The sequence below is a fragment of the Trichoderma atroviride genome, chromosome 3 (assembly GCF_020647795.1).
Source record: "Trichoderma atroviride chromosome 3, complete sequence".
Taxonomy (NCBI): domain Eukaryota; kingdom Fungi; phylum Ascomycota; class Sordariomycetes; order Hypocreales; family Hypocreaceae; genus Trichoderma; species Trichoderma atroviride.
The window spans coordinates 2997609-3013488 of record NC_089402.1 but is presented as its reverse complement, the minus strand read 5'-3'; the positions used below and the strand labels follow the sequence as shown (position 1 = coordinate 3013488).

Sequence of the window (15880 nt, the reverse complement as noted above, 5' to 3'; positions counted from 1 at the left end):
TTATGTTTACGCTACTTTTCCCCCTGTTTATTGTTAGCTTCTAGCATTTATAGAAATATACTCATGTACCTGCCATGTACTTAGCTGCACTTCTAAAACAAAGGGTGTGAAGAGGAAGCCATTTATGCGCAAAACAATACCTATTTAGATACAAAGCCCAGTCTGGAAAAAAAAACTTCTCCGCAAATACCCTGGTAGCAAATAATCGACGTGTTGCACAGCAAAGCACATGCGTCATAGCAACTACCCTAGAAGACACGAATTAGATCCCGCGCTGCAACATTCTAGACTTCATAACCGCGTTGCATTCATAAATGATCCGTCATAGGCCAAGTACCTGCCCATCTAAAATTAAACAAATACAGTAAAATAATGTCTCCCTCGCTACATGCGCCTCAATCACCCAGTCAAGATACCCCTCAAGCGGCGGCCTGCACGACCTTGAAACCCTCAGACACTAGTTTCGTAATCTCCTCGTTCTTATGCTGCAGCAAACCCAAAGCAAACGCAACGTCGTTCCACTGCCGCTCCGTCTCGCAGCGATTCAGTCTTGCCGCCAGCTTTTCAGCCAGCTGTTTGGCGTGTTTGTCCTGCGCAGGCCATTTGTTAGCACTCAATAAAGTTAACCTTGCCAGAATAGAAGCATAGTTATCCGTACCTTTTCAACAAATCCGAGCAGGAATCTAATGATGCGCTTGAAGCTCTCTTCCTCCATATTGCCAGCACTCAGCAAGCTAAACATGTCCACAAAATGGTTGTATACCGCATTGTCCTTGGTGCTGAGCTCCGTAAAGAACATCTTTGCGAGATCGGCAATCCGTCTATCTTCGTCCTCCATACACTTGGCCATTTCGCCGAGTTGACCCTTGACCTTGACCTGACCAGCCAGAATCAAAAACGTCAACGTCATCAAGCAGGTCCGCTTTACGGATACGTCTGTATCTGCCAGGCGGCGATACAAGAAATCCGTATTCTCATCAATCAGATGGTTGAAGCAAACTGCCATGTCACCCAGCGCAATGACGGCATTCGATCGAACAGTAGGGTCGGGAGATCGTTCCATAATTGTGATGAGAAGGGGAAGATTGGCCTCGCAGTATTCGGAAGAAACGCACATGAGCTTTGCAAGACACAGCGTAGCCGCAGCCTGGAGATCCTTGTCTGCGTAAGTTGTGTTGTTTGCGCAAATCTCAGATACAAGAGGCCCAAACATTGCCAGGAGCGACGTCGGTCCAAAGAGAAGCTCTCGCTCTCGGATGTGTGCCATTGCCTCTGTAAAGTCATCCTCTGTAGTGCCACCAATGAGATCCAACTCGTTTGCATCCTCCTTGTCCTTGTCAGTCTTTGCCGGCGCCTGCTTCTCCTTCTCCTGCTTTCTTCGCTTAAAATCTAATTCGCAAAGTTCGAGGTGTACAATTTGCTTAATGGCGACATGGCCGACGATGAAAAGGAGCTGGGGCAGAGACATGGCATTATCACGCCTGTTGGACTTTTTCGGTGATGCTTGAGTAGCGCCTGGCCAGACAGGGTCGGCGAATTCATCCATCTTATCCTCATCTCGCGAAGTCGGCCGTGAGCCGACGCCACCAAACACATGTTTGGCTTTCCGCCGGATTATGGCTGAGCAGAGAATATCGGGATGCTTAGACAGAGCGTAGACGGCGTTGATTGCCTGTTCTGCGACCCCGTACCATTCGTTACTGTTCGAGGGCACTTCGGTTATGGCTGCTAGCCGTGAGCAGACGGCATGATCGTTTGGAAGCCGTGAAAACTTGGCACTCGACTCCTTGGCCTGCCTTCCTGTGGGGTTGATCCGCCTTAGAGCAATGCAAGTATACTTGGCTAGTTGCAAGTCATTGCGTCCAAGCGATCCTAGGCCTGTTCGGAGCATCGTCTCGATTTCACCGACCGCAATCTCAGGGTTGGCCGTGGCAAGCATTCCAAGCACGATGATGGCGCCTCGCCTCTGAGTCTTGGAAATTTCTCGCTTCTGGACACCGTATACCTGCCACAGCTTGGTGACTACAATCTCAGGAACCGCGCCGCCCTTCATCATTGTGGCAAGCAACTGCTCCAATGAAGTCAATTCAGCAGGCGTGGCTCCAAACGTTAAGCTGATCATATTACGTGCAATGTAGTTGGCGGCATCATTTGGGCTGAATGAATCCGGGGCTTCGAAGAACAATCTCCTGTAACACTCAATGAGGTGGGTTTGCACGCCTTTACCCTCGTCGCTATTGCCCTTGGTCCAAATCAGGCGCAGCATACGGCGGATGCCAACCTTGTTCTGCTCAATATTGTAGGCATCGCCAACCTCGAAATAGTCAATTGCTTCAATGACCTCGCTCTTGTTCCGGGCTCCAAGAAGCTGGCAGACGAGTCCAGTGGCGTCGTGTAACACGTCGATGAACTTGAGAGCTTCATTGTAATATCGCCGAGTCAGGGTGAGTTTCTCAATCGCTTCGCTTGTAGCTGCTTCTTCTCGCGCCTTCTGGACCGCCTCAAACCTCTCTTGATCAGTCATTTGTTGAGGCTTCTCTGGAGAGCCCAGCTGGGTAGCTTCATCGAGGAGGCTGTTATCCACCGTCGTATCTGCTGCGTTTCCGAAACCAGGCATACCGGGAGGAGGCTTTAGAGCATTCAACTCTTCTTCAACCTTGTCGTAGCGGGCCTGCCATTCTTTCCGCGATAGTTGAGCGCCGTGCATGACGGTAAACGGGTGAGTCTTGATAAGAGTTCCCAATAGCTTAATGGCGTTGCGTCTCACGTTGCTGCTCCTGTCTTCGAGGCTCCTGCAGGCTAGTTCGGCGGCCTTTTGGCGTCGCTTGGGAAATTTTTGCTCCAGTTCGCAAAGCCTCATGTACACTTGCAATGTACGGCATCGTGAGTATGGGTTAATATCGAGAAATCGCTCCTCGAGGACATCAAAGAAGGCATTCAGCTGTGACTTGTGGTTCTCGCTTCGCTCGTCTTGTCGGCTCAGATAGGCAATCATGTTGCCGCACACTTCTATCAAAGCGCATCGAAGAGTGTATGACTAGAGAGCTGTCAGCTGCTACTCACTCCGTTGTTGGTTCCATATGCGATAGAATTACCTCACTATCCAGCTGTTTGGCTAGCATTGTCATTTGTTTAATTACCAATCTTGGCGCAAGTTCCGATAATTTAGTGATGAATGCAGACACCGACTTTGGTCCTCGGTTATCGTTGGAGTTGAACTCTTTATTACTAATTTCACGCAAAACTTCGTCGGTAAGTTGAGGATAGTCGTAGGTCTCGGCCAGGATATGAAGAAATTCCGCCATTGGTTCGGATAGATGCTCAAAGTATGTCAGGTTCTGAATAATGTTGATTTGAGCGGCTGTCGTCAAGTTAGCTAGCTGCAGAGAGATGTTTTATGATTGGTTCGGAACATACCGTAGCCATGGCCGTGATGCTTGACCGCGATACACAGCACTTTGAAGCAGTGCATCCGGATAGTCGTGGTCTTGACCCGTTGTTCATTTTCCAGGATCATGTAGACCGGCCTGGTCAGCAGCCCAATAAATGTATCTCTCTCACTCGTCGTCAGAAAGATTCTGGACAGTTTCAGCTTTAGAGTTTTGCACATGACTTCCAGCGCGCCCTGAAGCTGTGCGGCTGAATCCCACGCATCGTCCCTTTGTGAAGCCTTCTTTGGCTTCCCTCGGCCTCTTGCGACTGGCGCCGCAGACGACCTTTCCGCTGCCTTGGTTTCGACCGCTGCAATAGTCCACTGGATAAGGAATCCGTAAATCTCTAATAGTTGCTTGTGATGTTCTACTGATTCTTGCTCGTCGGGCGACTCGATGTCGTTATGCACTGCGTCTGTCTCGGCACTCAGCCCGCTCATTACCAAGTCGAACACTTTGCTTAGCGCATGAGCTGGTAAATACGGCGTATATCTATATCACCAAAAACCATTCATTAGCCCATTCTTGCTCGTTTCATCTGATTACTTTTTGCGTGCATATCCAACGTTTTCGCATGATGGGAATCGTACTTGAGTAAGAACTGCAATGAGTCCATGTTGACAGCTCGCAAGATGGCATCGGGGTTGTCCGCAACCGCGTCGATGATGGGATTCAACACCGGGTTGATCACCTGGTTGGTGAGCGCCTCGGGGTCATTCTCGCAGTCGAACAGCGCGGCATCTGCTTCAGGCGTGGGAATCGTGGCCGGATCGGACATGTAGCGCTTCAGCGCATCGTTGATATCGAAGCTGATGGTCCCCATGATGGGCGATTTGTGCGCCGCAATGGCGGGGCTCCCTTGGGTATCGAGGCGAGCCTGGGCGGGAAACGAAGCTGTCGAGACCCCCCTGCTTGGTGATTTCAGCGTCCGGCTGCACTGCGCCGTGTCTCAGCGTCAAAATGGTGCGCCTTGCGTCTCTGCTCGATGCGTCTGTTGTGCGGCAAAATGGCGGGGGATGAATCTTGGGCCTGGTTGATCCCGCAACCAATTCTGTTTATTTTCTCGACGCGACAGCTTTGTAGAAAGCCGCCCCGCCATCAGCTCAGGGCGGTCGCGTTTCGACCACTAAGGAAGCGCTCTGTAAGCTGCCTCAAGCCACTAAAAAGCACCCCACACTGCCCTAGAACAACTTCTTTAGGACCTGCATTGAGTCGCAGCTTTTTGAAGCTTTTTTGGCCGAATAGCCTCGAAACCCAATTGCACCTCTGCGCTGTATTTTCCTGTTGTTTTCTCTCTGGTTCTTTTTACTTTTCTCCTGGTTGAAATACACTCTGCTATCGCTTTTTCCTAAAATCCAGATTGCTCGCAGGGACCGTGGCTGCCATGGCGGCTGCTATGCACCGGCCAGCGGAGGATACCTTTGACATCCACGAAGATGCCAGAACAGAAGATACAGAGGTCATGGTTGACGAGGAGGATATAAATGACCAGGATGCCACAACCATTGGCGAGCCGGAAGAAGAAGAGGTGGTCGAAGAGGTGATTGAAGAGGAAGAGGCAGACGAGAGCTCCGAGGACGAGCATGTTGAATCCAGCGTGCAGGCCGATATGGACCGGCTACAGGAAGATTTCCCCGGCTTTCGAGATCGCTATAAGCTGATCAAGCGCATCGGAGAAGGTATGTCAATTGGTTGGCTGTGTGGCGAGACCCCCTTGGGCTGAGAGCGTGTTCCTGTTTGCTAGGCACATTCTCTACCGTCTTCAAGGCCGAAGACATCCACTACGATCGATACGACAACAGCTGGGACTACGAAGACGACTTGTCTAAATGGACTCCCCCCCTCTCAAGGGCCGCTCGAATGGGTCTCGCTCTCCGCGGAAGCGAACGCGTTATGTAGCCATCAAGAAGATTTACGTCACATCCAGCCCGGCCCGAATCCTCAACGAGCTTGAGCTATTACACGATTTACGACAATGCGCATCTGTCTGCCCTCTCATCACGGCCTTTCGTCACACCGACCAGGTTGTTGCCATTCTTCCATATTTCCGCCACGGCGACTTTCGAGCGTACTTTAGGGAGATGACAGTCCCTGATATTGCCATATATCTTCGCTCACTGTTCACTGCGCTCAAGAGCGTGCACGAGCATAAAATTCTACATCGAGACATTAAGCCAACCAATTTTCTCTACGACCCGACAACCCAGCATGGCGTCCTCGTAGACTTTGGATTGGCTGAACGGGCGGGCACAGATAACAAACCGTGCCTCTGTCACGAGGCGAGAGAAACGCGGAAACATCGCCAGGCAAGCTCTGCCTGGGCACAGACATCGATGACTACACAGCCGGGCTACCCTAAATCAGATACTCGTCCCTCCCGGCGGGCCAACCGTGCGGGTACTCGAGGGTTCCGCGCCCCTGAAGTGCTGTTCAAGTGTACGGAGCAAACCCCGGCAATCGACATCTGGTCTGCTGGCGTCATACTTCTCACGATCTTGTCAAAGCGGTTCCCCTTCTTCAACTCTGCTGATGACGTCGAGGCAATGATTGAGATTGCGACAATCTTTGGATCGCGGCGGATGAAGGCAGCTGGGCTTCTGCACGGCTGTGTCTTCGAGACAACTATTCCCACGATTGGCCAGCAGGGCTTCACTATGGAGAAGATTATCTTGTGGAGCACATGCAGGGCCGAGGACAAGCCTTTGACTACTGACGAGAAGCTTGCGATCCGATTCCTCGAACGATGCATGGAACTAGACCCAAGCCGACGAATCACGGCACAAGAGGCTCTGGAACACGAGTTTCTAAACATAGGACTAGCTTCTCATGAAACCACTGATGAAGACGAGGTCGACATGCTGCCTGCATGAAAGATTACCGACTTGGCATAACCTAATAATTACGAGCGTATGCATAGGGGATTATCATGATGACACGAGCAATGGAAGTTAGGGATAGGCAAGGGTTAACATGTACTGTACTAGATCATGTATGCTATAATGGGGGCTGATATCGGCGTTTTGGAGCATTACATCAACTCTGCGAGCTAGACCATGGCTGAATCTGAGGCCAGATTCTTAGTTGTAACAATTCCTCCCAATCTCTTTCCTCGCATCACTTTAGTATCATCAGCCCTCCCGCAGAGACTTTTGATGCCGACGCACCAGTCTTAACTCATTTTGCACAGCAGAAGTCGAGTATCCAGAGCATGGGCGAATTTTTGATTTTTCATTCGTTAAACAAAACTCCGTTATAGAGTTCCCTGATGCAATGCTCGTAGCCGAACAGCCCAATCCCTCCCCAGAGACCTTTGTCTCGGTATACATGGGGCGAAGATCCATTTTTCCACCGTTTGAAAAACCCGGTTCCAAATCCACAAGCCTTACTCCAGCACAGCGTAATGCATTTATGCCACCAGCTCTACAACACCACCAGCCTCCTTGATCTTCTGCTCAGCCAGCTTGCTGACCCATCTTGCGCGGACAACCAGGGGGATTTCGGGGATGCGGCCCTTGCCGAGCAGCTTGGAGTAGCCGAGAGGGAGAAGGTCGAGGACGGGGACGGTGTCCTTCTTCTCGCCGGAGACGTAGGCATCGCGGGTCTCAGTGGGGACGAGTGACCACAGCTATAAAAATTCCATCCGTTAGCCAATTGATCCCTTGATCGAACAAGTTGCCTCCGAATAATTTTGGGTTCTCTCTCGTGTCCTTCTTTGCTGTGTTCCGAGGGTCCAAAAAATATTCTTAGCGGGAGAAGAGTGTATGTACCTTGTCGAGGTTGATGATGGGCTTCCAGAAGTGGGCTTGCTGCTTGTGGAAGTATCGCATACCAACCTTACCGAAGTAACCAGGATGGTACTATCGTAAATTGGTCAGTTATGATGTTCGGGGCGCCTCTCGATAGATCATGTCGTTCGAACCTTGTCCATGTTGGTACGGTGGTGGTGCTGACCACCAGCCAGACCACGACCACCGGGATGCTTGCGGTGCTTGCCTACACGACCCTTTCCATGGGAAACGTGGCCGCGGCTGTGATTCGAGAGCAATTTGTTAGCCTCCCATCTTCAAGTTGCGAAATCTCTTGCAGCATGCGCTCTTCAACGGGCGCCACGACGGCGTGACACTCGTTCTCCAGCAACTCAGGAATCATAAAAATCATATTCGGACGGGCTCATCAACGTACTGCTTGCGGGTCTTCGAAGTTCGGGTAGGCATGGCGACGGTTGTGGTGTTGTCGCTTCTCCGATGTGTTGCGTCGAAGGACTGGAAGTGGGTGGTGGTGTTTTTGCGGCCAGCGGCTTTGGCCCTGCACGGCCCCGGAAAATTGTTAGGCGAGAGGGCAGCACAGCCCTAAGCCCAATTGTGCGTGTGCTTGCTGGCCACGATAAGCCGTTATCTGGTTATCGCAAAGCTGCCCCACCGATAATGATTTAGCGCCATTGACGGTTACACCGCCCGCGTAACAATGAACGCGCTTACTAACGAATCGAATGAGTATCGCGTCTCTTTTGCAGTATGAAACAACAGGAGATGCGATGAAGAAGCGTAGCAATTTAATAGACTTGACGAAATGACTTCATCAGAGGAGGTTGATAATATCGCGCACGAACTGTCTAATCTTGACTTTTACCATCCATTCACGCCGTACACAGTTCAGAACCAGTTTATGCGAACAGTGTATCAGATTCTGCAGACTGGAGAAGGACAAGTTGGGATTTTGGAAAGCCCAACCGGTACTGTATGTCTATTACTCCTGTGTGATATTTGAACCATTCTGCATGTTGAAAAAGGTCTCTCTTTTGGTCAAAATAGGAGACAGTAGAAGATATCACCATGCTCGTGATGGTTTGAGCTCAGGCGGCACAGGCTAATCGCTGTATCAGGGTAAATCTCTCTCATTAATATGCGCATCTTTGACCTGGCTTCGAAACCATAAAGCTACTGAACAGGAGGTAGCCTTGGAACAAGCAGGAGAGGCGTACAAAGATGAACCATCTTGGGTTGTCGAGCAACTCCTGTCTCGCAAGAGAGGAGAGCTGTTGAGGCAATGGGAAGATAGAGAAAAGCGGCTCGCATCCTTTAGACTGAAAGAAAAAGCCCAGGAGGAAAGGAGCCGAAAACGACGTCGAGTGGAAGATACTCGTGCGAAGATAGAAACTACGGTTGATGAGGATGCTGAATGGTTGTTGGATACTGATGATCACGATGTGCATCAAGAGGATGCTTTATCTGGTCTGAGTAAAGAATCGCGAGAGATTCTTGAAAAGATCGGATTAGGAAGCCGCATTAAACAAGTGGATAGCGACGAAGAGATCGTCGAAGAGAAAATCAAGGTACGAGTGTTGGCGCTGATCCAATCCCTACTCATAGTAACCAGAGACGATAGATCTATTATACATCCAGAACCCATTCCCAACTATCACAATTTATTACAGAACTACGCCGTCCTGTATTTCCATCCTCCTTACCCACTTCAGTTGCCAAAGGATCAGACATTCCCTCAACAGAGCCTGTGAAGCTGCTGCCACTATCATCACGTCAAAAACTCTGTATCAATCCCTCGGTCGCTCGCCTTGGGTCCGTCCAAGCCATCAATGATCGCTGCACGGAACTCCAACAAGCGAGATCCAGCACTAAATGCTCATTTGCACCTAAAGAAGAACTCCTTAGCCAAACTCACCAGTTCCGTGATTCCACCTTGGCGACACTCCCAGATATCGAAGATCTCCATCAGCTAGGCAAGTCTTTGTCGGTATGTCCTTATTATGCCTCACGAGGGGTCCTACCTGGAGCAGAAATTATCACGCTCCCCTACCCGCTTCTATTGCAACAAAGTGCCCGCGAGGCACTGGGCATTAAGCTTGAAGGGAATGTTGTCATAATAGACGAGGCGCATAATATTCTCGATGCGATATCGAACGTGCATGCTGCGGAGCTGCAGTTGAGCGATCTTCGCAGAGGGCGCCAGATGCTTGGGGTGTATGTCAAACGATTTGGCAAAAAGCTAAAGGGCATAAATCGGGTCAACGTGGGGAGAGTCGGAAGGGTTATTGACGGCCTGACTGAGTGGTTGGAAGGAGCTTTAAAGCTCAAGGTATGGCTATAGAATGGCGGTTGTTCCTCTGGTTGATAATCTGCTAACCGATGTGTCTCCAGGATGAACATGGTATTGTCGATCCAAACGATCTAACAAGGCACAAAGGCATCGACCAGATCAATGTGTACGAACTGATTCAGTATATACAAGAGTCAAAACTTGCATACAAGATCGAGAGCTACGTCGCTCACGTAGAGAACGATGAGGAGGGTAAAAAATCCGGGCCCTTGAAGGCTGGATCTCCAGTCTTACATGCGCTCGTCTCCTTCCTCATTGCTCTCACCAATCTTAGCTCTGAAGGCCGTATCTTTTACCAAAAGACTCACGGAGCTGCAGCAGATGTGAAGCTAACATATCTACTTCTCTCGCCAACGCACGCCTTCTCCTCAATTGTTTCAAGCGCCAGAGCTGTAATTTTGGCCGGCGGAACCATGTCACCGTTCCAAGACTACAAAGATCAACTATTCCCCACTCTCGATTCTACAAAAGTAACGTCACTGAGTTGTGGGCATGTGATCCCACGGGAGAATCTCTGTGTGTGGACACTGGCCTCAAGTCACCCCGGGTCACCGCCGTTTGAGTTTAGTTTCAAACAACGAGGAAATCGAGACATGATGAACCAGCTAGGCCTATCAATATTGAACGTTTGCAACATTGTGCCGGATGGTGTAGTCGTTTTCTTCCCCAGTTATAGCTACCTTGACGAAATAATAAAAATCTGGCAGCAGCCCCAAAGTGGCAATTCCCATCCGATATGGGACCGGTTACAGCTTCGAAAAATGGTGTACAGGGACACGAAAGGCGAAAGCAGCGACGATGTGTTGCGAGACTACTCACAAATGATCTTGGGAGCCAGGGCAGCCGGGGATACCCGCACGGGGGGCTTTGCTGCTGAGTGTAGTTGGCGGCAAGATGTCAGAAGGAATCAACTTTTCAGATCGCTTGGGGCGCTGCGTAATTGTCATTGGATTGCCATACCCGAATATTGCATCGCCGGACTGGAAGGCAAAGATTGAGTACATTGAGTCCACCACCGAAGAGCGACTTATCAAAGAAGGGCAGAGTAAGAGCGAAGCGACGGCGCAAGCGAAGCAGGCCGCGCGAGACTTTTACGAAAACGCTTGCATGAGAGCCGTTAACCAAAGCATTGGTCGGGCTATCCGACACCGTGGAGATTATGCCGCGATCATCTTGGTCGATCGAAGATATGGTACGGGCCGTATTCGAGGCAAGTTACCAGGATGGATACGTGATGGCCTCGAAAAGGATAGTCATGAAAAGGGAATTAGTGCGCTAATGGGGGCGCTGGGAGGTTTCTTTCGCAAAAAGTCGCAAGAGAATGCAAGCAGATAGCATCACCTAGAGCTGAGAGCAAAACGAGCCTTGGACGTCTCCGGTACACATGTATATGCTACGGCTAATGAATTGCAACCATCTTACTCCCGGCGTTCGGCTTTCAATAATTATATTAGTCACACTTCTTTATCAATATAAGCTGGTGCGTTCAACTAACTTTGCTTTTGATCCTTAATTTGGGTTGTGTGGTGTCTTTGTATACTCGCGTCAGATACTCTTTGGACTGTAAGCCGCTACCTTGGATACTAGTTTCTCAGATAATAAGTCTGTCGACTTTTGTTCTTCCTTTTTGAGATCTTCTAAACTTTGATATGTATCGCAAATATTGTATTACCGTATCATACTGCCGTATTAATACACTCAGTCATTTCTGGTCTCAAGCCACCAGCCCCACCACTTGTAAGCCTTACCCGGGATACATGCAATTCGCTCAATATTTGTCGCCTTTCGTCATATCACAGCCAGGAGACCACCAAATGTGGTTTCAATTATTTATTCATTCTCATGAATACCGGGTTTATCTTTTTAGACAGAGGTTCAATGGCTTCAGACCCCGGTTTTGGATCGTGGCTGGTAAAGCGATTCTTAATCCCGCCTAAACTTACTAGCATGTCTTGCTTGCTGCTCAGAGCAGACCTTTGAAATGGTCAGAATTCTCACGAGTCTCATTTCTCTCCAAGTTCTGCGCTATTGAGGATCATCCTGCTTGAAGATGGAATTGAAACATCGCGTCAGAATGACTGCCCAGTTTCTCTTTGGTGAGACATTCCCTGCGTAACGTAACCCAAAGGGAGGGGCTTACGCTCTTATTACGGCGATCAGTATCATGTCTAGCAGCTTGTATGACTGTACCTATTACTGTGATGAGACATTCTCTGTGATATAAAAGCTTCATGCTCTGGCTGCCCCTCGACGCATACTGCGATATGAGCAGATATCAACGCAACTTGCAACACAGTCTTGAACGGTATCTGCAGCATAAACACACTAATACTGTTCCTGCTTGGTGGCGGAGGGGCTTCTGCAGGGTTTTTATGGACGGCCCGGTCGCTCATGAGCCGGTCCCTGGCCATCGACCGCGTGATTGGCTCTCGACGCCTCTTGGACGCCTCCTAGACCTAATTTAGTTGATTGAGTTGCGCGTGGAAGCGAAAAGATTTTGTTCCTACCCCGGGCCGGGTCGGAGAGGGGCCAAGAGAAAATAAGGTAAGTAGTTATCAAAGGGCGGCAAAAATCTTGACTCACTGCAACTCCATCGGAATCTGGCATCTGGCCCTGATTAATATACCTGCGTGGTGATCCGGAAGGGCGATGTGGTGTGACAGCTCTTGACGTCCCTCTTTTTCTGCACTGTTTTTGATTTTCTTCTCGCTTCGAGATACCCCCGGTGCTTTTTCTGTTCCCCGTGGAGAGACGAGCCGGCTTACAGACTTTCTAATTAAAACAAAACACAGTCCACAAGACTTTTGGACAACTCAGCGGTGCCCGCAACGCAACGCACAGATGTTGGTGGATAAGGTAGAGGCTACGGCCGTGCCAGTCAGGGACAACGATGGCCATCAAAGCGATGAAGAGTCGCTGCTCCACAAGGTGCTGCGAGCTGGCCGCATTGAGGAGCGAGGCATCCTGCCGGTACCAGCTGAAGAGCGCACTTCAACACGGTTCTTTAACATCTTCACCGTCTGGTTCTCCATTAATGCAAACATCCTTGGGTGAGTCTTGGGGTTTACAACGGTGCATAGCTCTTTGTGAATATGCACCCGTGACTTATACGGAATAACATCATCCTATGTGGCGAATGACTTGCTAACCTCTCGCAGCATCACCTTTGGCATGCTGGGGCCCTTGTCATATAATCTTAGCCTGAGGGACTCATCTCTCGTGATTCTGTTTTTCTGCATGCTGTCGACTGTACCCCCGGCATTCCTTGCCATCTTGGGTCCCAAGACCGGCATGAGACAGATGATACAGGCTCGCTATAGCTTTGGGTAAGATGAACCGAGATCCACGACACTTAACGAGATGATCAGTAACTAATTGGATATTTAGCCGATACATCGTGTCATTACCGGTGCTGCTCAACTTGGCCAGCATGACTGGCTTCACTGTCATCATCTGCATCACCGGCGGACAGTGCATCTCTGCCATCTCAGACGGGCGTGTCAGCATCAACGTAGGCATCATCATCATCGCAGTGCTGTCTCTGCTGGTGTCGTTTTGCGGCTTTCGAATTCTGCATATATACGAGACGTACGCATTCATCCCGGCCATCATCAGCGTCGTCATTGCCACTGGCTGCGCTGGCTCAGGCCTCAAGAAGCAAGCCACCCCCGCGGAGCCGGCTACGGCTGCAGATATCCTCAACTTTGGCATGATCGTCGCCAGCTACCAAATTCCTTGGGCCGCTTTAGCGAGCGACTTCACCACTTATTTTGATCCCAAGGTTCCATCGTAAGTTGCTGACCCCCCCCTGCACCTCCTTCGTTTGTGCGATTTCCCGTTACCACCCACTCCACAATATGCATCTGAATCGATGGCAAATCCGAGAAAAGGGGGGGAGAGATAAGATCAGGAGCACAGGCCCTACTGCTACTCCGTAAACCCCCCCCCCATTCCTTCCTTTCCCCTGAAATCAGCATATTATCTCGCTAGCACTAGTGTTATATAGACGACACGTAAGATTCTAACGATCGACAGATGGAGAGTTTTTGCCTACTCTTACTGGGGTCTCCTCACGCCCACCGTGCTGCTCATGATCCTTGGAGCAGCCGTTGCTGGGGCGATTCCCAACAACCCAGAGTGGCAGGATGCATTTGACAACTACTCCGTCGGCGGTGCCCTTGCCGCGATGCTGTCCAGCGCGGGGAACTTTGGCAAGTTCATCGTGGTTGTGCTGGCGCTCACCCTGCTGGGAAACACCTGTGGAACGTTTTACGCAATCACGCTCAACTTCCAGACCTTGGCCCCGTGGCTGTTCAAGGTCCCCCGATACCTGTTTGCCGTGGTCATCACCGCCATCATCATTGCCGTGGCCATCACCGCCGTGGACAACTTCTTCGAGAGTCTGGAGAACTTTGTGTCTCTGATTGGCTACTGGTCCGCCGCTTTTGTCGGAATCGTCATCGTGGAGCACATTGTGTTCCGTCGCCAAGACTATAGCTCGTACGACCACGCCATCTGGAGCGACGCGAAGAAGCTTCCCTTGGGCGTTGCAGCTCTGCTGAGCGGCATCCTGTGCTTTGGAATGGTTGTCCCGTGTATGGACCAGGTTTGGTGGCAGGGCCCTATAGCGAAGACAACGGGCGATATTGGCTTTGAGATGGCGTTTGTCGTGGCTTCGTTGCTCTACGTGCCGCTTCGCTATGCCGAGATCCGGCTTACGGGCAGGTAATGGAGACGTCTCCATTCTGCCTTTTTAGACACTTTTTAGATTAGATGGAAACTAAAACGGGGCTGTACTAGAATCATTCACCTCGCACAACCTCCCTATTCTGCCAACTCCGCGTGTATGTTGTCTGTGTATGTACAAAGTCCCGGACTTCGGTGCCGTCTTCGGGGTGTTAGATCTGTAAGAAGAGACTTTACGGAAGTTGCCGCGGATCTATGTGACAGGGCGATGGAGCTGCTTGTCTTGTCAGAACTAGTGCTCGCGGCCGCTCATTGCTCCGTGGATAGCTAGCAATACAACAAGTCCCAGTAAACTCTTGGCTTTGACTAGGTTGTCTAATATTAGTCCGTGTCATCTCCTCTTGCTCAGATGACCTTGAATAAACCAGATCGCATGCATAGAGGAGAAAGAGATGATACATGGAAATTATGCAGCAATAGTATTTAAAGAAAGCGGAACTTAATATATGGCATCGCTGGAAACTTCGGAATTAGGCAGATCAAGAGAGCTCATGGTGGCTTGCTATGGAATCACGTAATTGTCTACTCAGTAAAGATGGTAGTATTATGAAAGATCCCTATGATCCGATATCTATCGGGAAAACAAAGAGAGCCTTACTGATGCATGCTCAACAGCTGTCGATCATTATATTGGGTTGCGTGTAAGTGGGCGATCCTCCATATGGTAGTTGCATATTGCACCAACGAGAACAAAGAATCGGTGTTATCCGAGACGTTCGGCGTTTATAGTACCCAGGATCTGCACAACGATCCGGGTGAGATGGCTGTAACGGTACCACTCACAGTCTTCTCTCTGCTTTGATATGCGGGAGTGACAGAGCAACAATCCGGCTCCGAGGCTGCAAGGGGAAGTTAAGTTCCACTGATGATATACCCCTGTCCAGGAGTTACGGAGTAATCAATGTCCCGGACTATGTACTATCGTGGCGTAAACACCCATTGCCCATTGGCTTAGCTCACTGGGCTATTAATTTGGGGATCTCACGCTTTCACCGAGGTTCAAATGTCTCCAACGAGGCGGCACGTTTACGCAGATGCTTGTTCTCTGTGAATGGGGGTCACTTGATTACGTAAGGAGCTACATGAATACGATGAAATGGAGAAAACAGCTCTGTATCGCACTATAATTACGGGTTTCAGACAATAAACAGCTTCGTAAGTAAAGGCACTGTTTAACCTGCTAGTTGTACCTTATGTAACCAACTGCCGCCTTTTTTTTGCTTCGGTACTATTGAGACCGGGAATCCCAGTATTGATAGCCTATTAAAACATTAGATCAACAGGGATGAGCTGTCGTATTATTATCAGTTTCTCTTGGCGATGAGTGGAGATTCCATTATGATCGTACGCCGACGTACTAGGCAGTTTACATGTACGGGAGTTTGGCCATGGCTGCGGTCACTGAGCTCGCAGGGGACAGCGTCCACCTGGATTCTGTCACCGCTTCGCCTACTTAAATAACAGTGATTATGTCACAGCGCTGCTTATATCTAGGTACTCGTAATAGGTACTGTCCGGGGCTCATGGATATTGTTGTACGGATGAGTTCCACGGACAAAAACTTTTACTCGGGGACCACTGCCGTTAGA

At 49.9% G+C, this 15880-nt stretch overlaps 7 protein-coding genes across 7 annotated transcripts; 5 read left to right on the top strand and 2 right to left on the bottom strand.

Moving 5' to 3' along the window:
• Positions 1-284: 284 nt before the first annotated feature.
• TrAtP1_006245 (uncharacterized protein) lies at positions 285-4486 on the bottom strand. The gene is made up of 5 exons (XM_066113035.1): positions 4022-4486; positions 3418-3923; positions 3096-3361; positions 659-3037; positions 285-590 (listed from the first exon to the last, which is right to left on the bottom strand). Exons 1-5 carry the CDS (start codon positions 4252-4254, stop codon positions 420-422), a joined length of 3555 nt encoding a protein of 1184 aa, XP_065969121.1. The 5' UTR covers positions 4255-4486; the 3' UTR covers positions 285-419.
• Positions 4487-4815: 329 nt separating this feature from the next.
• TrAtP1_006244 (uncharacterized protein) lies at positions 4816-5330 on the top strand (the record flags this gene model as incomplete). Its single annotated transcript, XM_014082870.2, has 2 exons — positions 4816-5110; positions 5176-5330. 2 exons carry the CDS (start codon positions 4816-4818, stop codon positions 5328-5330), a joined length of 450 nt encoding a protein of 149 aa, XP_013938345.2.
• Positions 5331-5512: 182 nt separating this feature from the next.
• Positions 5513-6301, top strand: TrAtP1_006243 (uncharacterized protein; the record flags this gene model as incomplete). The annotated part of the gene is made up of 1 exon (XM_066113034.1): positions 5513-6301. The coding sequence occupies one exon, from the start codon at positions 5513-5515 to the stop codon at positions 6299-6301; it is 789 nt and encodes a 262-aa protein (XP_065969120.1).
• A 536-nt stretch (positions 6302-6837) lies between these two features.
• Positions 6838-7645, bottom strand: TrAtP1_006242 (60S ribosomal protein uL15; the record flags this gene model as incomplete). Its single annotated transcript, XM_014082869.2, has 4 exons — positions 6838-7056; positions 7199-7288; positions 7351-7459; positions 7614-7645. The coding sequence occupies 4 exons, from the start codon at positions 7643-7645 to the stop codon at positions 6838-6840; spliced, it is 450 nt and encodes a 149-aa protein (XP_013938344.1).
• A 355-nt stretch (positions 7646-8000) lies between these two features.
• Positions 8001-8946, top strand: TrAtP1_006241 (uncharacterized protein; the record flags this gene model as incomplete). Its single annotated transcript, XM_066113033.1, has 2 exons — positions 8001-8168; positions 8314-8946. The coding sequence occupies 2 exons, from the start codon at positions 8001-8003 to the stop codon at positions 8944-8946; spliced, it is 801 nt and encodes a 266-aa protein (XP_065969119.1).
• Positions 8947-10439: 1493 nt separating this feature from the next.
• Positions 10440-10880, top strand: TrAtP1_006240 (uncharacterized protein; the record flags this gene model as incomplete). Its single annotated transcript, XM_066113032.1, has 1 exon — positions 10440-10880. The coding sequence occupies one exon, from the start codon at positions 10440-10442 to the stop codon at positions 10878-10880; it is 441 nt and encodes a 146-aa protein (XP_065969118.1).
• Positions 10881-12117: 1237 nt separating this feature from the next.
• Positions 12118-14652, top strand: TrAtP1_006239 (uncharacterized protein). The gene is made up of 4 exons (XM_014082867.2): positions 12118-12595; positions 12704-12871; positions 12933-13334; positions 13581-14652. The coding sequence occupies exons 1-4, from the start codon at positions 12387-12389 to the stop codon at positions 14272-14274; spliced, it is 1473 nt and encodes a 490-aa protein (XP_013938342.1). The 5' UTR covers positions 12118-12386; the 3' UTR covers positions 14275-14652.
• Positions 14653-15880: the final 1228 nt, after the last annotated feature.

Excerpts from the sequence above, each read along its gene's own strand:
- TrAtP1_006245 (XM_066113035.1), bottom strand. The coding sequence starts at position 4,254 with ATGGGGACCATCAGCTTCGATATCAACGATGCGCTGAAGCGCTACATG. Across the intron at positions 3,362-3,417 it reads GCATCACGGCCATGGCTACG|CCGCTCAAATCAACATTATT; the intron begins GTATGTTCCGAA and ends ACTTGACGACAG. Across the intron at positions 591-658 it reads TGCTCGGATTTGTTGAAAAG|GACAAACACGCCAAACAGCT; the intron begins GTACGGATAACT and ends TGGCCTGCGCAG.
- TrAtP1_006239 (XM_014082867.2), top strand. The coding sequence starts at position 12,387 with ATGTTGGTGGATAAGGTAGAGGCTACGGCCGTGCCAGTCAGGGACAAC. Across the intron at positions 12,872-12,932 it reads CAGGCTCGCTATAGCTTTGG|CCGATACATCGTGTCATTAC; the intron begins GTAAGATGAACC and ends TTGGATATTTAG. Across the intron at positions 13,335-13,580 it reads TTTGATCCCAAGGTTCCATC|ATGGAGAGTTTTTGCCTACT; the intron begins GTAAGTTGCTGA and ends AACGATCGACAG.